Source organism: Calonectris borealis, chromosome 4 (genome assembly GCF_964195595.1).
Source record: "Calonectris borealis chromosome 4, bCalBor7.hap1.2, whole genome shotgun sequence".
NCBI classification, from domain to species: domain Eukaryota; kingdom Metazoa; phylum Chordata; class Aves; order Procellariiformes; family Procellariidae; genus Calonectris; species Calonectris borealis.
The window spans coordinates 84553185-84571468 of NC_134315.1; the positions used below are offsets into that span (position 1 = coordinate 84553185).

The 18284-nt window shown below is 43.0% G+C and overlaps 1 protein-coding gene across 1 annotated transcript; it reads left to right on the top strand.

The window, feature by feature from the left end:
- The first annotated feature begins 328 nt into the window (after positions 1 to 328).
- Positions 329 to 16758, top strand: LOC142082369 (interleukin-8-like). Its single transcript, XM_075150491.1, has 4 exons — positions 329 to 383; positions 9730 to 9856; positions 9999 to 10082; positions 16668 to 16758. The coding sequence occupies exons 1-4, from the start codon at positions 329 to 331 to the stop codon at positions 16756 to 16758; spliced, it is 357 nt and encodes a 118-aa protein (XP_075006592.1).
- The last annotated feature ends 1526 nt before the right edge of the window (positions 16759 to 18284 follow it).

An 18284-nucleotide genomic window follows, 5' to 3' on the forward strand; every position in this document is an offset into this window, starting at 1 on the left:
GGCTGAACAGACACCTCCGAGCAGAAGCAGCGGGACAGGGAGACCGGCCGGGGCATGGAACCCGACCCCGCAGCCCGTTCTTGCACCCTGCAGGGTGCCGGGTGCCGGGCGGTGCCGGGCGGTGCCGCGCCGTGCCGACCTGGCGGGTCACAGGCAGGGAAGAGGGCGAGCAGCGGCCGCCCGAGGATGCTCAGGGAGGAGAGAAAGATGCGTGACGGCGTGTGAATCACGTTTCTCCTGCCCGACAGCTCCCGGCGGGCGATAAAAGCACCGGCGGACAACGGGGCCGCACAGACGGCAGCCCAGCACCCCGCCGCCAGCGCTAGCCATGAGCCCGCACCTCCGCCTCGTCCTCCTCCTCCTGGCCGCCGCTCTCTGCCGGGGTAAGCGGCCGCGGGCTCGCCGGCAGGCTCAGCCGGGGGCACCCAGCCGTCGGCGGGCGGGGCCCGGCAGGGGTGCGCGGGGTCCGGCGCCGCCGGGGCCCGGCGGGGGGCCGGGCCGGGGCGGGGCGGGGGGGGGGGGGGGGCGGCGCGGCGCCCCGGAGCCGCGGCTCAGGCGGCGCCTCCCGCTGCCAGGTGCGCCGCTGGCCGGGGAGCTGCGCTGCCGCTGCGTGCGGGCCGTCTCCGAGGTGATCCCGCCGCGGCGCCTGGCCCGCGTGGAGCTCGTCGCCGAGGGGCCGCACTGCGCCGTGCCCGAGGTCATGTAAGTGCCCGAGGTCATGTAAGTGCCCGGCCCCGGCCCCGGCCCTCGCCCCGGCCCCGGCCCCGGCCCCGGCCCCGGCCCCGGCCCCGGCCCCGGCCCCGGCCCCGGCCCCCGCCTCACGCCCTCCCTCGCCCCGCAGAGCCACGACGAAGCAGGGACAGACGGTCTGCCTGAGCCCCTCCGCGCCCTGGGTCAAGCTCATCCTCACCAGGATCCTCAACAGGTACCTGCCGCGGGCCGGGGCAGCTATTGCTTTCCGTACGGGGATGGGGACGAGCGCCGCGCAGCAGCCCACGCTGACGCGAGCCCTTTTGCAGGCCAAGCTTAGCTTTTGGCGGGGTTTGAAACCAGTGTGAGTGTCGCAGGAATAACAAGCCACATTCTGCCATTGATTTCTACGGGGAAATCTGTTTAGTTATGCCACAAACTTGCCCAAGAAGTGGCAGCTTTGGGAAGAGAAACCCTGCGGGTCAGGTGGAGTATCCACAGCAAATGCCTGATTCAGTGCAAATCTGGCCACGGTACCGGGCCAGTGTGGTCCACCATCACCATCAGGCATCTTTTCCAGAAGACACATCTCCTATGGGACTTATTCTCTGGGGTGTGTGCAAGTAGACTTAAGGAAGGATTTCCTGACTGGCTTTATAGTTTGAATTCTGCCTCTTGCAGTTCACGTAACCAGCTCTGAGGGAAGAAACATCTCCAAATGAAGCTGCCTGTGTTTGCCAGAAGATACCGGGAAATGGATGCTGGGAGGAGATAATAGCCCGACTCTCCGGTTTGGATGAGTCTGTAGACAGCTGTTCTACGTTCAATCCCTCTAAGACTCTCCCCTCCCTTCCCCTCCCCTCCCCTTCCCTCACCTCATATTTACTATTGCCTGTTCCTACGTGTGTATTTATTGACTGAGCTACAGTGAGTGAAGCCGTTTGATAAGATAGCATATGCTTTGCTAGGCACTTCTCAGCAACCTTGCTGCAGTTCCCACCATTTGAGTAGCCCCACCTTTGTGCAAGCGTCTTCTCTCCAAATACTATTTGCCAACAAGTTCTTCTAAATAGCATTAATATCCAAAAAGAAGATGGGTCCATCGTGGAGACTGTTGTGCAAATGTCTGCAGGTAGTCTGATATACAGAAGTTTGAAGGGGTAGTGTTGATGACAGTGGGTAATCCTTGTTAGGAATAACAAGATTGCCAAGTTTGAGTGCTCTCTGGCACTGAGCGTTTTAGTGCCCGTTCAGGATTACATGGGAATAAAAACTGGTTAAAGCAAGCGCAGCACTGTGCTGCCATGCTCAAGCTGCTGCCACAGGTGCCTAAATGAGCCTTGGGCTCAGAATGTTTTGCTAAATCTTTTTTCCCCACTATAACTTACCAGCATTTACTGTAGACACAGCATTTACTGTGTCTTTTCGCACAAGATACTGCACAATGAAATTAGAGAAAGCTTGCGCCTGAAGTCTCGCTCTATTCAATACTTACGACAGTTTAAGAATTTCCGTGAAATGGTGGCGTTTCATGCCGAGATTGTTTTGGTTTCTAACAAGATAATGTTGGGGTTGGTTGGTTGGTTTGTTTTTAAATGAGTTTACATTTAATTATTCAGTATTTATACACAAGATTTAAAGGAACAGTAAATGTTCTGAAGAGGCTTAGATATTTTACGTCTACTTGTATGACATACTGTCATAACTCATAGAAAGTAATTAATTTTCCTTATTCCACTTTGGGAAAATGTATTTATGTAAAAAGGTGGATTTATCATGAAATGATAATGTAGTGAAATACAACGCAATAAAAATATTTTCTTGTTGAAAAATATAGTGGGGTTTTTGGTGAATTCCATGTTAAGATGGACCTGTGTGCCCGTGCCAGTTTGTCTATCTGGGAAGCAGGGAAGCGGTAACCTCTGGGTGTGCCCAGGGGTTCCCGGGCACACCTGCGGTCCAGCTCGCTCTGAAGTGTCGGGGACACTTTGTACTGAGCAAACGTGCTTTTAGATTCAGAGGCACGTTATTTACACCCTTCACTCGGAGCTGCCGATGTGAAGAGAGACTAACCCCAGGATGGATCTGTTGAATCCAGGTAAGCCCCTGCAATCTGCAGGGACTTGTATTCTGGTTTAACTTAAAGTGGGGCTGTGCTTAAAGATAAACGTGTTTTGCTGGGTTGGAACGAGCAACAGTGTCTGCTGCGGTAAGAAACCATGACAGTTTAATTAGTTTAATTAGACAAATGAGTTTCCAGAAAAAGAAATTTTTCAGGTCCCAGCTGTAACAAGGAGCCCCAATACCTTTTAAAGCAAAAGATTGCCGCCTCTGGACTCTTTTTTAACGCACATTTCTAGTGCAAACAATATCTTCAATCGCTAGGTACAGAGTACTTATTTAGTGACAGAAAAATCAATTGCTGTTTGCTCATGAAATTCAGTAGAATCTTATCTGAAGGTATAACCATATCCTGGCCTTGTTGACATGACTAAGTGTCATACACTGTTCTCCTGTGACACCTGAAGAAAGCCGGCTCATCCTCATAACAGTCTAGCTTTTCTTTGAGAGAAATCATTGGAAAGCAAATTCACATGAACAAGGATTGTCCTTGTTCCTTGTTTCTTCCTCTTTACCTAGCAAGTAACTGGATGTTACTTTTTCGAGTTGTGGACATAAAGAAAAATCTTACTGAATTTTGAAAACCAGCTTTGCTCTCTGTAATGCCAGAATATAAGTCCAATATTTAGGCTGTTAGGGTTAAGAGAAAGCGTTACCTCACTCAGAAGAGGAGAAATCATTATATTTTTTTTTTAGCGATACCACGTTCTTACTGTGGCTCTTGAAGGGAAAATAAACCTTTCCAGGGAAAATAATTTATTTTGCCTGACTTATCCACCAAATGAGTGCAGAAATTTCGAGTAGTACAGGGCTAAAAAGATGTCCTGCATCTGAGAAAAACAACGAATCCAATTATCCAACTTTGCAACCATTAAAGAGAGAAGAAATTAGGGGAGATTGTAGCTGGACAAAGCTACGTGCCAAAAAGCAACGGAGAATGGGAGGGGCTACTTACATATATGTATATAATAAAATAAATAAAATGTCTATCAAAAGGTGGATTTTAAAATATGACAAGTCTATATATATATATACAGACGCACACATCTACTTAGGTCAACTGCGTATTATGATATCACAAAACGACTTGAATGATAGATACTCTATACCCAACTGGCTTCCCTGGGTCATAATGTGAACTAGTGTTACTGGTTCAGTCATATGGTGAAATCTGGCTGTAAGGAAAACCAGCAGCTTCCAAATGACTGCGATACTATTTGTCAGACAAAAATACTCAGAGTTTTCCCCCGTAGTCCACATTGCTAAGTGAGGTGGAGTCATTATTTACTGTCTTCCCTGAGAACATTTTCATTCTCAAAATTTGTGCGACGACGACTGTTTCCTCTTTGCATTTTTCAACCTTGTGCCCTCTTTTAGACTACAGTTCCCTTTTTATTAGCGAGAAAAAGAGAAACTTTTGCTCTTTTTCCTCTCTGTGGAAGTTCTGTTTCATACGGGTTTAGGTCCCTGTGCCATTTGGCACCTAAGCCAGAGGTCCCCCCTGTAGTGGTCCCGACTGAGAGACACTTGTGCATGCAGGAGTCAGCGATCCACCTAACCCCGTTAACCAGAGTAGGCCCAGGCCTGTGCTGCGCTGCGCTGCACGTACAGCTCGGCCTTCAGGTACCGCATATATCCCTCGGCTGCGGGATACATTTAGCCAGCTCATTGTAACGGAGAGGTCTGCAGGGAGCTCCCGTTCAATGCTGGTGATTAGCTACATGTCCTTGCCCTTATCTAAAATCGTAGCAACAAATTCTTATGCGAACATTCTTCTTATCTGATAGTAGAAATGATAATAGAGTTGTTTTCTTTTTAGAAAATCCTCAAAAGAGCTTGAATGACCCTCAATGGGGTAACCCTTCCACAGTCAGGATCTGCACAGAAAGCTGTGCCCTGACTGGAGCCCTGTTCGATACCACACAACTCAAGGTTACCAGCATCTGAAGGGACGGAAGACACTCTTTACTATCCTCTTCTTTTATAGAGCGATAGCTCTAATAAATGGCATTTCAGGCAATACTTGACAGAGAAAAACAAGAGCCTGACTGCCTTTTTTCCTGTCATTCTAATGGACTAGCACGTCCGGGTTCGAAACACCCTTCAGGAGGCCATTTTCAAACCCAGGCATACGCACCACGTCTGGCTACCAAAGCTCTGCGGCTGGGCCTGTGCTAGCCAACTTGCTTCTTCCACACAGGCGATGTCAGCTCTACCGCAGACACGCAGAAAAACGGCGTCACCTGTTACACCACCATACAGTGAGACCTCACCGCTCTAGGCAGTTCCTGATGAGGCTCATCCAGACGCTGAAGCAAGTCTACTGGATTTCCCACTTCTCCAAGCAGAGCAAGTAGTTCCCAAAAAGGAAGCACAATGACAAATGACCTCAGCCCTCTTCTGTCTCACTTCTAGTCACACCGTGTTGGGCTGCAGAACCAAAGTTGCACGTGGCTTCTCCTTCCCGCCTCCGTCCGTCCTACCTCTACCATCCACCCTAACTCTACCACAGCAATGGATGCCTCTTTCCAAGACAGGACCAATGCAGTTCACATATCCAGTGGACCTCATTAGTATGCTGAAACCACAAGTCTACCCTTCTGACCATCCCATTGATGCCGTTTGTCACTATATGCCTAGAGCCCAACCTTGTTGGTTTTGCAGAGGTTTTTCCTGTTCATTGAGGAATTCCACAGGATACTCCTCTGCTGGTCTCAGAGCACAAGTCCCTTGCCAGTCCCAGAATTTATGCCTTGCCTTGCCCCCTTGTTGTTCTCCTTTAAGGACAAGCTTGAGATTATAAATTTTCAGGTGGTGGTAACAAGCCCATTGGGCTGCAGATACCTGACCAGGAGGTGCAGATTCCTCCACTGTTTACAAAAATGCAAGTATTACAATGTCACAAAACTGTTCAGATATAGCAGAGCAGCCCTGCAGTTCACACCTGCTGGGAATGCAAAAACATGTGCCTCCAAATTATTTACAAAGGACTGAAGTCAAACTCTATGCAAACTAACATATGACCAAAGCCGAAAGGTTATTTTGCAGGAAATATTAGCAACTTCTCAGAAAGACATATATACAGATACACATAGAAGAAGTCTTTTATGCCGGTCCTTGCAGTAACCAATGACACTTTTCTACTGTGAACTATTCACGTCACAAAAACCCTCAAGTTTTCCATTGTTTTATGAAATAACCTCAGTTGAGAAAATAATCTTAGAACTGTAGAGTGGCAAGCTTTGCTGCTTTTGAAAACAAATACTTTTCTAAATACATACTTTAGGAAAAATGTTCTTACTTGTACTTTTGAGTTGTAATTAGGTGCTTCTTAACATTTTTACCTATTTTTTCAGTCATTTTCTAAAATTACCAACATTTTGGTCATTTCATGAAATGACCAATTTCACAACATGCAAATACACAAAACCACAAATATCTGTTTATTTTGTGAGCTACCACTCACTTGCATAACAAAGCAAAATGGTCCTGTATCGTCGACTGGATAGAATCGAGTGCCTCAGTTTCAGGAATCCTTTCTGAATACAGTATTTTAGGTATATCAAAATCATCAGCAATTCGTTACAAGAGAAGGCAGGGCTGGACTGGGATCGAAAGCAGCGTGCAGTGTGCATGTCTGGTCATAGGCCAGGAGACAGTGACCAGGGGTGTGGCACATGCAAGCATTTTTTTTAGTATAGATCTGAATTTTCCTCTCAGGAGAGACATATAAGAAGAAGTGGGAAGAAGAGATCTGAAAAAAGAGTATTCAATAGGGTTAAAGGCAAGAGTGTAATAAAAGGCAGCCTCTTTGTGCTTGCAAATCTGAAGGGACTTGCAAGAAGGAATTAAATTGTCGTTGACTGAGAAGAACAGAGTAAAACCAAAGAGGGCTAAGGGCATAGAAGGGAGCATGAGGAGATGGTGGCTGTTCCCAGCATTTCCACAGCTGTTTTTTTGTGTGTGTGTGGTGTTGCACAAGTAACTCAAATCGTCATTAAACAAAATTGTGAATTACACATTGTTAGTTCCCTTTCAAAGGAATGGGAGCGGGAATGACAAAGTTAAACCATAGCTTGAAGTGCTTTCTAAAACACTGCCTGATATTCAGAGGTGTTGAAAACTCAAACCTTCTTAAAATCTTTTTTTTTTTTTTTTAAAAACTATTTTACAGTATGAATAAATGCAAGAGGTCAGGAGCTGCTTTCTGGACATCAGAGCATGTGGCGTGGCATGTATCGTCCATTCAGCTAAAGTCTCTTTTCCTACAGACAAGTGTGTCCTCAGCCACAGGAAGAGTCCCTGACCCATAAATTTGCTGGGTGTTATATGGGATAGTGGATAGTGGATAAGTACATGTAAGAGATTCTTAAAGATCATTATCTTAATGTGATAATGCTCTTGACTTCCTCATTCTATTCAAATAACACAATTGCCTAGATTTTTGCCAATGTCCTATTATTGATTCTGTCTTGCATTTTCAGCACCGAGAGAAAATTAAGCAACTACGGAGCTATAAATGATGACAACCAATGAAGCTTAATACCTCTCTCACTGCTTTAACCAGCATGTTATTCTCTCTCAGTATTTTACTGTCTTCTTGGAATTAAGAAGGAATCACAACGAGCAGAGTGGCTCCAACTTACTGATCAGTTTCAGGTGTGTTAGCACAAGCTGTTTCATCTCAGATTTTCCCGCTACTTGTTCTGGTTGTGGCAAAAGGCAGGAGCAAGAGTAATTCCATCTGTCTGTACATGCGCATGAGAAGCAAATCTTGGAGTATAACAGTGTCAGCAGTCCCATGTGGGTCTGAAGACACAGCGGAGTTTGTTTTCAGTTGACCATAAGAAGGCACAGAGAGCAGTCATGGATAGCAAGACTGTAATCTCCCTCCTGATTCTCTCTTTTATGGGCAACTTCCCCGGTAAGAAAATTCATTCATTTTCCTTTGTATTACAATTTTTCTGCAATATGGTTTAGCTAAACAGAATGTTTTCAAGGTGTGTCGGACTTCCATACTCACACTGTCTTGGAGGTAGCAGGTCAAGAAAAACGGATATTCATGGACTGTCACAGCGGGCCTATTTCTTCTGCTAGTGGAGATTCACTGACAGTGGTGAACTTGTCCCTTAAATATTCTGAGAAAAATGAGATTACAACCAGGGCGTCAGAAGCGATAGCCTGCAATAACTGTGTGGCATACTGCATCGCTATCACTTTTCATGCTGCTTTTACGATTAACAGGCCCTGAGATGAAAGCTTGGAATATTCAATTTAGTTTGAATCAATCTATTTCTAATCAACAGCCATCTGTTAGAGCTCTTTCCTGAGAAGCATGAGGGTAAAAAAAAACACACTCTGCTGCAAAAGTCCGAAAAGTATTTTGCGGGCAGAAAGTATGCCAAGTTTAGGGGGTCTGGAATGCTTCCAAGCCTCAGCACCATGTGGATGCTTGCTCCTACTGCGTCCTGGCTTCACGTTGGGATGACACACATCTGCAGTCTCTCCTGAGCCAGAACAGAGCTGGATATGGTCAACCTCCAGGCTGGACAACTGGCTAACAGGATGCCTGTATCATTACACACACCTGCAGTGAAGCCCTGGCACAGCTTTTGGGAATCTCATTTTCTTCTCTTGAGCCTGCAGATGGGATGTTGCTGCTCTGCTGTGGTGCTCTGTGCTTCCCAATGCTTGACTTTCAAGTGTGTTTGGTTCTGCGTTCGGTCGGGTAGGTAGGGAGGTGTTGATCAGCCAAAAGAAGCACCGGCAGATTCAGCTGGGCAGAAGATAAGCGAAGAAGAGAAATAGGTGGCCGATCATACCAAGGTACGAGAACTAGCACAGGGTGAGGTAAAGGGGTTTGCTGTTTGGTCTTAAGGGATGTCAAGACTACCCACAGTAAGAGGGGACTGATGAACTGACTGAGATTTTGGCTCCTGCAGCCTTACTCGTCTCAGTAAGTGTCCGTGTGCCCCACATCCGTTTATCTGGAGCGTGTCTTTGCTTCTTGTTGATACTGCCCTCAAAGTACTGAATCTCCTCTTTTAAACATATTTCACAGTTCAACTATCAGGAATTTCAAACTGAAGACGCAGCTTGCCTGAGCAGAAAAAATGGACAAATGTGAGAGTTATGATTGTGCATTTTAACCTGTGATATCTGACTTGAAAACAGGAAGATATCCCAGTGTCTGCAGTGGGTGGAGCTGGGAAAGCCCTGGGCTTCACGACTTGTGATCTTGGATAATTTCCGTCACCTTTCTGGTGCTCTGTGCTCAATCCCTAAAGCTGGGATAACATTTTTTTTTGCTTCACTAGGACAACATGGGTCTGGAAGGACTGTCAGGCAACAGCAAATTCAGTCTGTGGACTTGGGTGCTGTACAATGTGTGGCATAATTTAATCAAACTCCATCGCAAAGCTTGTTGGGTTTCTTTCTCCTAGTACCTACCCAGAGTTGCTTCCCCAGAGGCCTCACACCTTTCCTAGCATCTTGATTAAGATCCGAAGCTGAATATTTTCGTGGCTTTTTCACACCAGTGTAGAATTTTAGCCCAAACAGGTTTCACCTCCAGGCTGTATTCATGGGGAGTAGCCGTCTGCCCCTTCAGCGAGCTTTTCCTTCCTCTCGTAAGATAGGAGCCCCACACTTCCAGTAGCCTTTCATTGCACTTGATGTTGTGGGATGCCAAAATAATTGTAGAAGTAATGGGAACTTAAAAATTGTCACCTGTGCCGAGTTTGCAGATCTCAAATGCCCTGTTCTTGCTCAGTGAAGGTACTACCTTAAGCTTATGAATAGCAATCCATTTATAGCTTGAGGCATGAACTTTTTATCCCTTCTGCTTTCTCTAATTAATATTTTCATCAGTTTGGTTCAGTTGCAGACATTATAAGCTTCCCTTTCCTTTCTTCACAGAGATGATGCTCGCAGCGGAGCTGCGGTGTCACTGCATCCAGACTGTCACAAGATTAATGTTGCCAAAGCACCTGGCCAACGTAGAAATCATTCCGAAGGGCCCACACTGCAACGCTGTGGAAATCATGTAAGTAGAGTCAGCAGGCAAGAGAAGTTACGACTTAGGAAAGCTGAAGAGTTGGCAGCCCTTAAGTTTATAATGCTCAGCCTTGTCTGCGTCCTCCTCAGGTGCCAATATTAACTAAAGTGAAATGTTCATTCCACTGCAGAGCAACACTGAAGAACAGCCAGCAAATCTGTTTAGATCCCCAGGCCAAATGGGTGAAGATGATAATTAACAGGATTCTACACAGGTAACTGCCAGGATTACCTAGTAACTGGAATTATTCCACCAAAGGGCGTATTTCCTCCAGTATAAACATCAAGGTGTGTGCAGTCTTCAGCGCTCTTTCTCTGAGACCCATTTGAGTAGTGCAGGGCTAGGAATACGGGAGGACTAGATTTAGTTGATCTTTGGACAAGGCAGAAACAAGGCCCACCTGACATATCTCAGTAATTTAAAACAAACAAACTGTTAGGTGTCATAATTTTCAAGCAAGTATATTGATCCAGGGTTCCTCAGGGTTGTGTTCAGCTCCACACGGCCAAGGGCTATGTTTGGGCTTTCTGGAGGAGCACTCTCGGAAGCAAAATACCATCGTTGTTTAGCACTGCCCTGCGCCAACTGGTCTGCCCAAGAGACAAGATGATCGTTAGGACAAGCTTCTCTTGTGTCTGTGGGTGGGTGCATCTTCTCGGACATAGATTACACACAATAGCCATCCGGGCAAACTTATTCTAGAATAGTTTCAAGTGACTTCCCCTAGTGCAAACTAAACAAACATTCAACTAAAAAGAAACAAAAAAGAAAATAATTATTTTATTTTCCATTAAAGGTGAATCTGTTTTTGTCTGGTTTCGATGTTTGCAAATTAATCTCGCTGTTTTGTGCCTGCTGTAATTCATTACAATATCTGTATTACAGTTCATCCAAGAAACGGCGTCAGTAAAGGAAACAGAGGCATCTCTGCAAGCAAGAGAAAGCTGCATAGAAATGCCATTAGCCTTTAAGTGTCTCCAGGTCAGGGTGTTCATAATTTCACTCCAGCTTTTTCTGTCCTCACTGCTCTCCATGCACAGACTGTTCGTCTGCAAAAGGAACTGGGCTCAACTGCTGGGCTCAATAGGCTGTCACAACACTAGCAGACTCCTGTATTTTTTGGCAAAATTTTATAGGGTGCTTAACTGCAGAGACATTTAAAGCAATATCCTAAACAAACCCTAGCCTTGCATTGGTCAGCTGGAAACACCTGCAAAGGTTTAGCAATACCAAGGATTCGGCATTCACTGAACTGGTAGTTATATCAAATCATTCGAAAGGACTATGAAGTACAGTTTTGTCTAGTTTAGGAGGGCTGTAGTTTTCAAAGTAAAGAAATACTAACCAAAGGAGATTCTTATTGAAAGAAACCAAAAATCAAAAAGGAAAAGAGGGGGAAAAAAGGAATTTCTCGATACAAGCCTTGCGTAGAAGCAATATGGTCAACCAAGTGCAGCAAATGCTCTAAGATTTCAGTGTTTAAAAACTGTTTTTTTGGTCTTATGCATATTAAATACACCTCTAACCTTAAAACAGCGGAGTCATAGTAATTCTGTTTTCGTCACCAAGCTATCAGTGTCACAAGGACTCTTCCATAAAAAAGGTTTTCAGAAGCCATCAATTCAACTTTTCATAAACAAAATGCGAAGAAAATGTGTGTGAAATATCTCTAATGTTTTCAAACATCCTCAGAGTTTTGCCACCTGCAAACCATTATTAGGGTTTATTCATAGTGCACCAGGGGCTGAAAAGTAAATAAAAATTTACAGTAAGTACAACAAGACTGTAGGTAATATTCTGAATTGCTATGTCTGTTTATACAAGAAAATAAATTAGATTTTAAATTTATTTTCAGTAATGACAGTTTTGCTAAAATACATTTCCTTTTCCCTTTAAATAACATATTTGAATACTATCTTGTTTTCAAAATTGAAAGTGCCCGTTCCCCATCTGAACACAGGCGCATTTTTGGTTCTTATGTATACAAGAGATTATGACATCATCGTTGAACACTAACACCGTACATCTCCAAACACATTTGAGAGATGACGTCTCAGCTGTGTAGCATGAGAGGCTATTTAAGGACTACCTGACTACTTAATAAATGCAAGAACAAACCAAACGAAACCAAACCAAACCAGCTTTGCCATTAAGACCATACACTTATAGATAACTGAAAAAGTAAGTATTTTCTATAAGAAGAATTTTTTTCCAAATTTATTGAAAAAGATACTAATCTAGTCAATTAATTAGAAACAAAACTGTTGATCTTTTTATCACTGTTTGGATTAAAAGAATACTTCTTTCAGTTTTAACTGAAACAAGGTAGCTTTTTTGATCAGTTTACTTTGCCACGAGCACATTCATACCGAGTTGGTATTGGGAGCGCATATGCACATTACAGTAGGAGTTGATAATGAAAAATGTCTGATAAACGCAGTTTTGCTCTCTATGCTAAACCCAAAATTGCTATTTCAGATTCAAATTTTTGTCTCTGCAGACAGCCAGTGACTGCACTGACACAGAGGATTCATACAAAATAAATATGATGCAGAGAAACAGCAAATGAATCTCCTTCCAAGTCTCTAGGAAACAAAAATGCACCTGCTAGCCAAATGTCACTGCCTATCTCTGGGGCATCATTTTAAAAAGATTTAAGCTTCCCGCCCTCACATCTACCATTGCAAAAATTCTTGCAGAAACATTACTCCTCAAATACTCAGAAAGTTCTTCCAACTTCCAATCTACCTTTGCCTGGAATTAATTCAACTCTCTCGATGTTTTTCCACTGCAGACCTTCTGCATAAATAGGTCTTTCCTTCCTTCCCCAATAATGGCTCTGTAAAAAGCCCCTATAGTCCTTTTCAACAACGTAAACCCTTTATCTCTTTGCAGAATATAAATACTTCAGTCTTCCAATCACCCCATAGTTGCCTCTTCTTTGATTCAAGCTAATCTTTCTCAAACATAAATAATCATCTTTCAGGTAAAATATTGATCGTGTCATGAAATGATGATACCTAATTTCAAAAACACGGATTGTTATGGTGCTTGCGTGGCAGTTTAATTGCACTGCAGACATAAGAGTGGATTTCAGCAGAGGCAGTATTGATGGCCCTTTTATCATCAGGCAGGTATCGTATTGCAAATGACAAAAGGCACAAGCCGAACCACCCTAATAGTTTTGAAGTATCCAGGTTTCAAAGGACGTGGGAGAGGATCCGGCTAACTATGGGAGGAGGGGAGGAGGAAGGACATCTGTACAGTAGAACAGGATAAAGTTCAGAGGAAAACAACAAAGGTAAGAGAAACAAGTAAGCAGAATAGGTCTTTTTAGCCTGGAAAAGAGATGACAGAGGGAACGTGACAAATTTCTGTAATGCTGTAAATGGTATGCTCAAAGAAAAGAAGGAATGACCGATCACTGATTCCAATCTAAAAGAAAAACACAGCGAACGATGAAGGTAGCAGGTGGCAGGTTCAGCAGAAACTAAAGGAACGTGTTCTTCTTACAACAAATACTTAAGCTGTGGGATTCTTTGCTCCACCTATTTGTGGATATTAAATGCTTCCAGGGGTTCAGTAGACAAATTAATGAGGGAAAATCCTGTAAGGCCTATTCAACACAAAGATGCTGTCTTTGGCTCAAGAAGTTCCTCAACTTCAAATTCCTGGCATCTGGAAAAATATAGAGGAAAAGTAATACTGTAAAGTATCTTTATATGTTTTCCCTATTCTTTCCCAAGCATTCTTTATTGGTCACTATGAGCGTCAAGATACTGTTCTAGATGAACCTGTAATGAGATGTGAAGCAGCTGTCGTTATGCTCTTTTATCCTAAGGCCCGGAAATGTCATGGCGTTTCCGGGATACAAAGTAAGACCTCTGTTGGCTTGCATTTCGTGAGCAGCTGAAGAAATCTCCCCTATACACCAAATGAAACGAAGGAGGCAATAAAACAGCGCAGTTTCTTTCACAAAGTATGCTGAGTCAATCTTCTGATTCTCACGCTGCTGATTTCATATCCTAAATTGACCATAGGAATGGCAATGTCAGCATGAATAAAAGGAAACTATAATTTCCACTGTGGATTTAGAAACTTCACAGCATGATGAGGAAGAGTAACTATAGTCTTGAAAGATTACACCATTACTGCGTATCAACACCATGTTAGAACTGGTGCCTAAATTCTGCTTGAATTAATCATGTCCAGTAAACCACAGAAAACATACCGCTTCAGAAACTTCTTCCACTGATTTAAATGGGGTTTCCTTGTTCCTGGAACCACCACCCAATTTAATATGATTTATCTGATTAACACACACATTTATCACCGTTAATTTACCAGTGAATGAGGACTCGGCACTTGGTGACCTGTTGCTTTGTCCTCTGTTCCTGGGAGTCAATGAAGAGGGCTTTCCCCAGGCAGTTATATTGTGTTTGCAGTAGTAGCAGTCAGGAGATACCTGATTAAAGGTCAGTCCCTTTAAACACAAAAAAGGTTCAGGTGTTAAAAGCATCACAGGTAGACTTTCCTTTCTTTTTAGTTAATTTTGAAATGATTTGAAAAAATAGTTTTGTCTCTGTATGCAATATTTTCACTGACATTTAAAAACATTCTTCTCCATCTTGGGTGGGGGAGGAAATAAAAATCTTTCCTGAGGACAAATCTTTTCAAGCAGAACACAATGGCTGGCCGTTTTTTGTTTTGTTTTTTTTTTGTTTCTTTGTTTCAAAAACAGCAAATAAGAATTTTCAAATCAAATAAAGAGAATTCTTCATCACTGTGATTTCCCGAAGGGACCAATTGGCAATTGCAATAAAAAATTGCTCCTCATTATGAATTCCAATATGGTATAGCAGTGCTATATTCAATCTTTCCTCGGAAGCTTTGCCCATCTTGACATAAGTATCTGCACGATTTTAACCTCTCATGAAGAATTTTCTTGATCCAGGGTTATAAAAAGCCAATGATAAATATGAAACAAATTGTCCTCATTCAGACAGTCACCATCTCGGCGCGTCTTTTCCATCTGCACATTCTGGGTAATGTAATAATGTTGTCACTGAGCTGAAACCACCAAAAAACAAGGCCAGGTTATGAGATAATATTGGTGCTGAGTAAATTGGTGTGGTGAATGAAAACAATTAGCCACAGCTCCTCGGATACTTGCTAACACAGACACTGAATCGTGCCAACATAAAAACATAAATTATACCACACTGCCAAAGGGCTATTTAGGAGCCTGAAATATAGCATCTTGCATGTACTGCCACAATTTTTTATGGGAATGTAGCCGCAGAGTCTGAATTCTGCACTCCTCGTCCCAGCATTCTTCTTCTTGTTCCTAATGCCAGGTTTATGCAAGACTGGCCACCCCACTAAGCATTGCTGCGAGAGCGTGCCAACGAGTGCATAGCACCAGGGTGAGATCACATTCAGACCAGATCAGCTGAAATGTGCTTTGTAAAGCCATATACAGGATGTTGCATCCTTATTCTTGTTGCAATCTGTGCTGTCTTTGGCTATCTTGAGGTTTTAATGAGGTGAGCTGCTTTATGATTCTTTCTCAGCGAATTACCGGAGAAATTGTTCTATGAAGTCACTAGAAGACTTCCACATTCAAAAGGCTTAGGGTGGTCACTGCAAAGGTTGTGAGTTATCTGTGAAGGAATCAGGTCAGCATTCTGAAATGGATCCAGTTAATGAGAATGAAAGCACCAATAATTCTGCATTAAAAGCCCTTGTGTAAGTCTTTAGATCAAAACCCCAACAAAGGTAATTGTAGCCTTCTTACCTCCTTCCACAGGCTTCGCATTAGGCCTCTAATTCTAGGGTGCTCTACTTCCCAGCTACACGTTGCTTCCCAGCTCAGATAATGCAGAAAGAGATGATATGGATAGTTTCTTAGAACAGCTGAAGAGGAAATTAATGAGAAAAAACTGCTCCAAAGGGGAAAGCAGGTGGACAAGTCCAGACTAAAAGGAAGAGAAAGAAGGATAAGGAAACAAAAAGGAAATCTGGAAAATAAGGAAACAGTAAAGATTCCTTAGAGGGTGTGGAATCCTCCTGCTCCTGTCTGCACTGGCCTGACTCATTACAGCGTTAGTTTTGGCACTCTAAATTATTACCCATGTCATCATATGTCAGAAGGAAATGTGCCATTCTGATGCCAGATGTAGGAAATTATTTGGGAAATACTGACTCACTGCAAGGAAGATAGTATATTCATAAAAACTCACCCGTGAGGCTGGGGGCACACTAAATAAAAATGGACTACTTTTGGTATTAAGTTAAAGTGGTGGATACACATGTAATTCTCCAGTCATATGCAGAGTCAAAATCAGAAAGGAAATGTAAATTTTTTTTAGTCATTTTGATATTTTGAATACCAGCACTTGGGGTTTGAAATGGCCACTTCTGTCCAGTGCTTCATTCTAACCCACAAGGGAGCAAACGTCCATTGGTCAGCATTGTAATGACAATATCTTTATTAGACTTATTCGTAATGATAATACCTTTATTAGACCAACTACTTCATGTGGGAGAAATAAGTATATGGACCACAAAGCCTTCATCACGCCACTTTTCTATTTCCTTACATAGTGAAAATACCTAGGTTATTTAACTGTCCAGTAGAGTTTTGTACATTTTTGACAGAAAGCTCAGGATGCACTTCGAGAACAACACTCTCAAACCACTGTGTACTGCAGGCCACATTTCACCCTGTCACATTAGTACGACGACGGAGTTCCATATGGATGTATGACATCTACGGATGTACTTTTCTTAACTTTAGAGCCTTCTTCAGTGAGGAACTGAGTCTCCGCTCTACAGGAGGTAGTCCTATTATCACCCCCGGCTTAACGATGGGGAAACTGAAGTCATAAATATCCCAGAACCGTGACCAAGGTCTCCTCCCTTCTAAAGCCATACACCGTTGAAGGATTGTCCTCCCAGTTCTTTAAATCAGCAAATTACCACATTCAGGAATCTTTCTTATAGTCACAAAAATCAACTCGTGTTAACAAAATAGAACATCGTGGTAATATGATTAGAAAATTTTATAAGCAAATATGTGCTCTTTACCAATTCGTTCAGCCTAAATGGAAGAGAAAACTCTTTTTCATACCGTCCAGCAGGGAGGAATGCTAAAAACAGTTCTTATTGACAAATACAACAAAGCACACAACAAGATGTACATTTCTACCAAACTTCTGTTCTCATTTATTTTTATTCTTACTCTGTTTGACACACAAGCTTTTCTAGCAGAAGGACTGCATCTGGGTTGCACTATAGCAAAGTCTTGCCCTTTTTGTTTTGCGCCAGAACTGTAGCTTAGCACTCTTTTCCTTACAAAATAGCAATGGGCCTTTGCTGTTTGAACAATCTTTTCTACATTATCAGCCTGTTTTCAAACCCTGTGAAGGAAAGTTGGTAGTTAAAGGGTGGGTGTCTGGTGCTAACGAGAAACACTTCCCTAGAGCACTTCTTCAGTAGGTGCGCTACAGCAAAGATTAAAATTTCAGATTCCTTAAATCTCATGGGATTTTTCCCATGATCTGAATTATTTGTCTACTTTTCCCATGACTTTCTGTCCCGCCCCACCTAACATATGACGTATCTCAGTCACGAGGAAAAGTTACACCGGCATCATTAGAAAATAGTTTCAAACTTCATATTTACACTGATATTGAACAGAAAAGCTCAACCTAGAAATCGCTCCACTGCAGCCAACAGAATTATACTACAGGTGAACGTAGCCTGCAGATGCTTTTGCCTTGTGCTTGCCATATATCTAAGTACTTGTCCTGTGGATGAACTCATTAGTGTTTACTATGAATAGCTTACTGAACTATGGAAAATACCAGTTCTCTCTACTTCTGTGCAACAGCAATTTTTTATTTCAGGGTTTTTCCAAAGACACACCCTATTTACTAGTCATCGTCTCTTAATTATTAGCAACATTTTCCTTCCACGGCACATGAATAATAGTATATTGCAATGGTAAGAAGGCATTATATACCTTAAACTCACTACTGGGCAGGAACTGGGTAGCACATTATGATCAAGCTCTCCTTAAATTCTACTTCTCTGTGGGAGTGCTCTTAGACAAATTCTTTTTTGAGATTAAATTGTCCCCATGCTCATTCTGGAAGATTTTTATGTATGGAAAGTTTTAGTCACAACTTTTCAATGACAAATGAGTTGTTCTATCTGAAAGTACAAGTACCCCCCCACGCACATATCCCCCTGCTAATGCTGTAGTTAGATAAAAATGAGAAAAATTGAAATGAACAATATCAGAGCTGACACATCTTAAAAACCTACTTAGAAAAAAACCTACCGAGCAAGGAGATGGACCGGGGAATGAAGATGAAAAATAATTGCGATTTGAGATAAAAGGTTCCAAATA

Coding starts and splice junctions, on each gene's coding strand:
- LOC142082369 (XM_075150491.1), top strand. CDS start 329: ATGAGCCCGCACCTCCGCCTCGTCCTCCTCCTCCTGGCCGCCGCTCTC. Junction 9,857..9,998: donor TGCAACGCTGTGGAAATCAT/GTAAGTAGAGTC, acceptor ATTCCACTGCAG/AGCAACACTGAAGAACAGCC. Junction 10,083..16,667: donor ATTAACAGGATTCTACACAG/GTAACTGCCAGG, acceptor TCTTAACTTTAG/AGCCTTCTTCAGTGAGGAAC.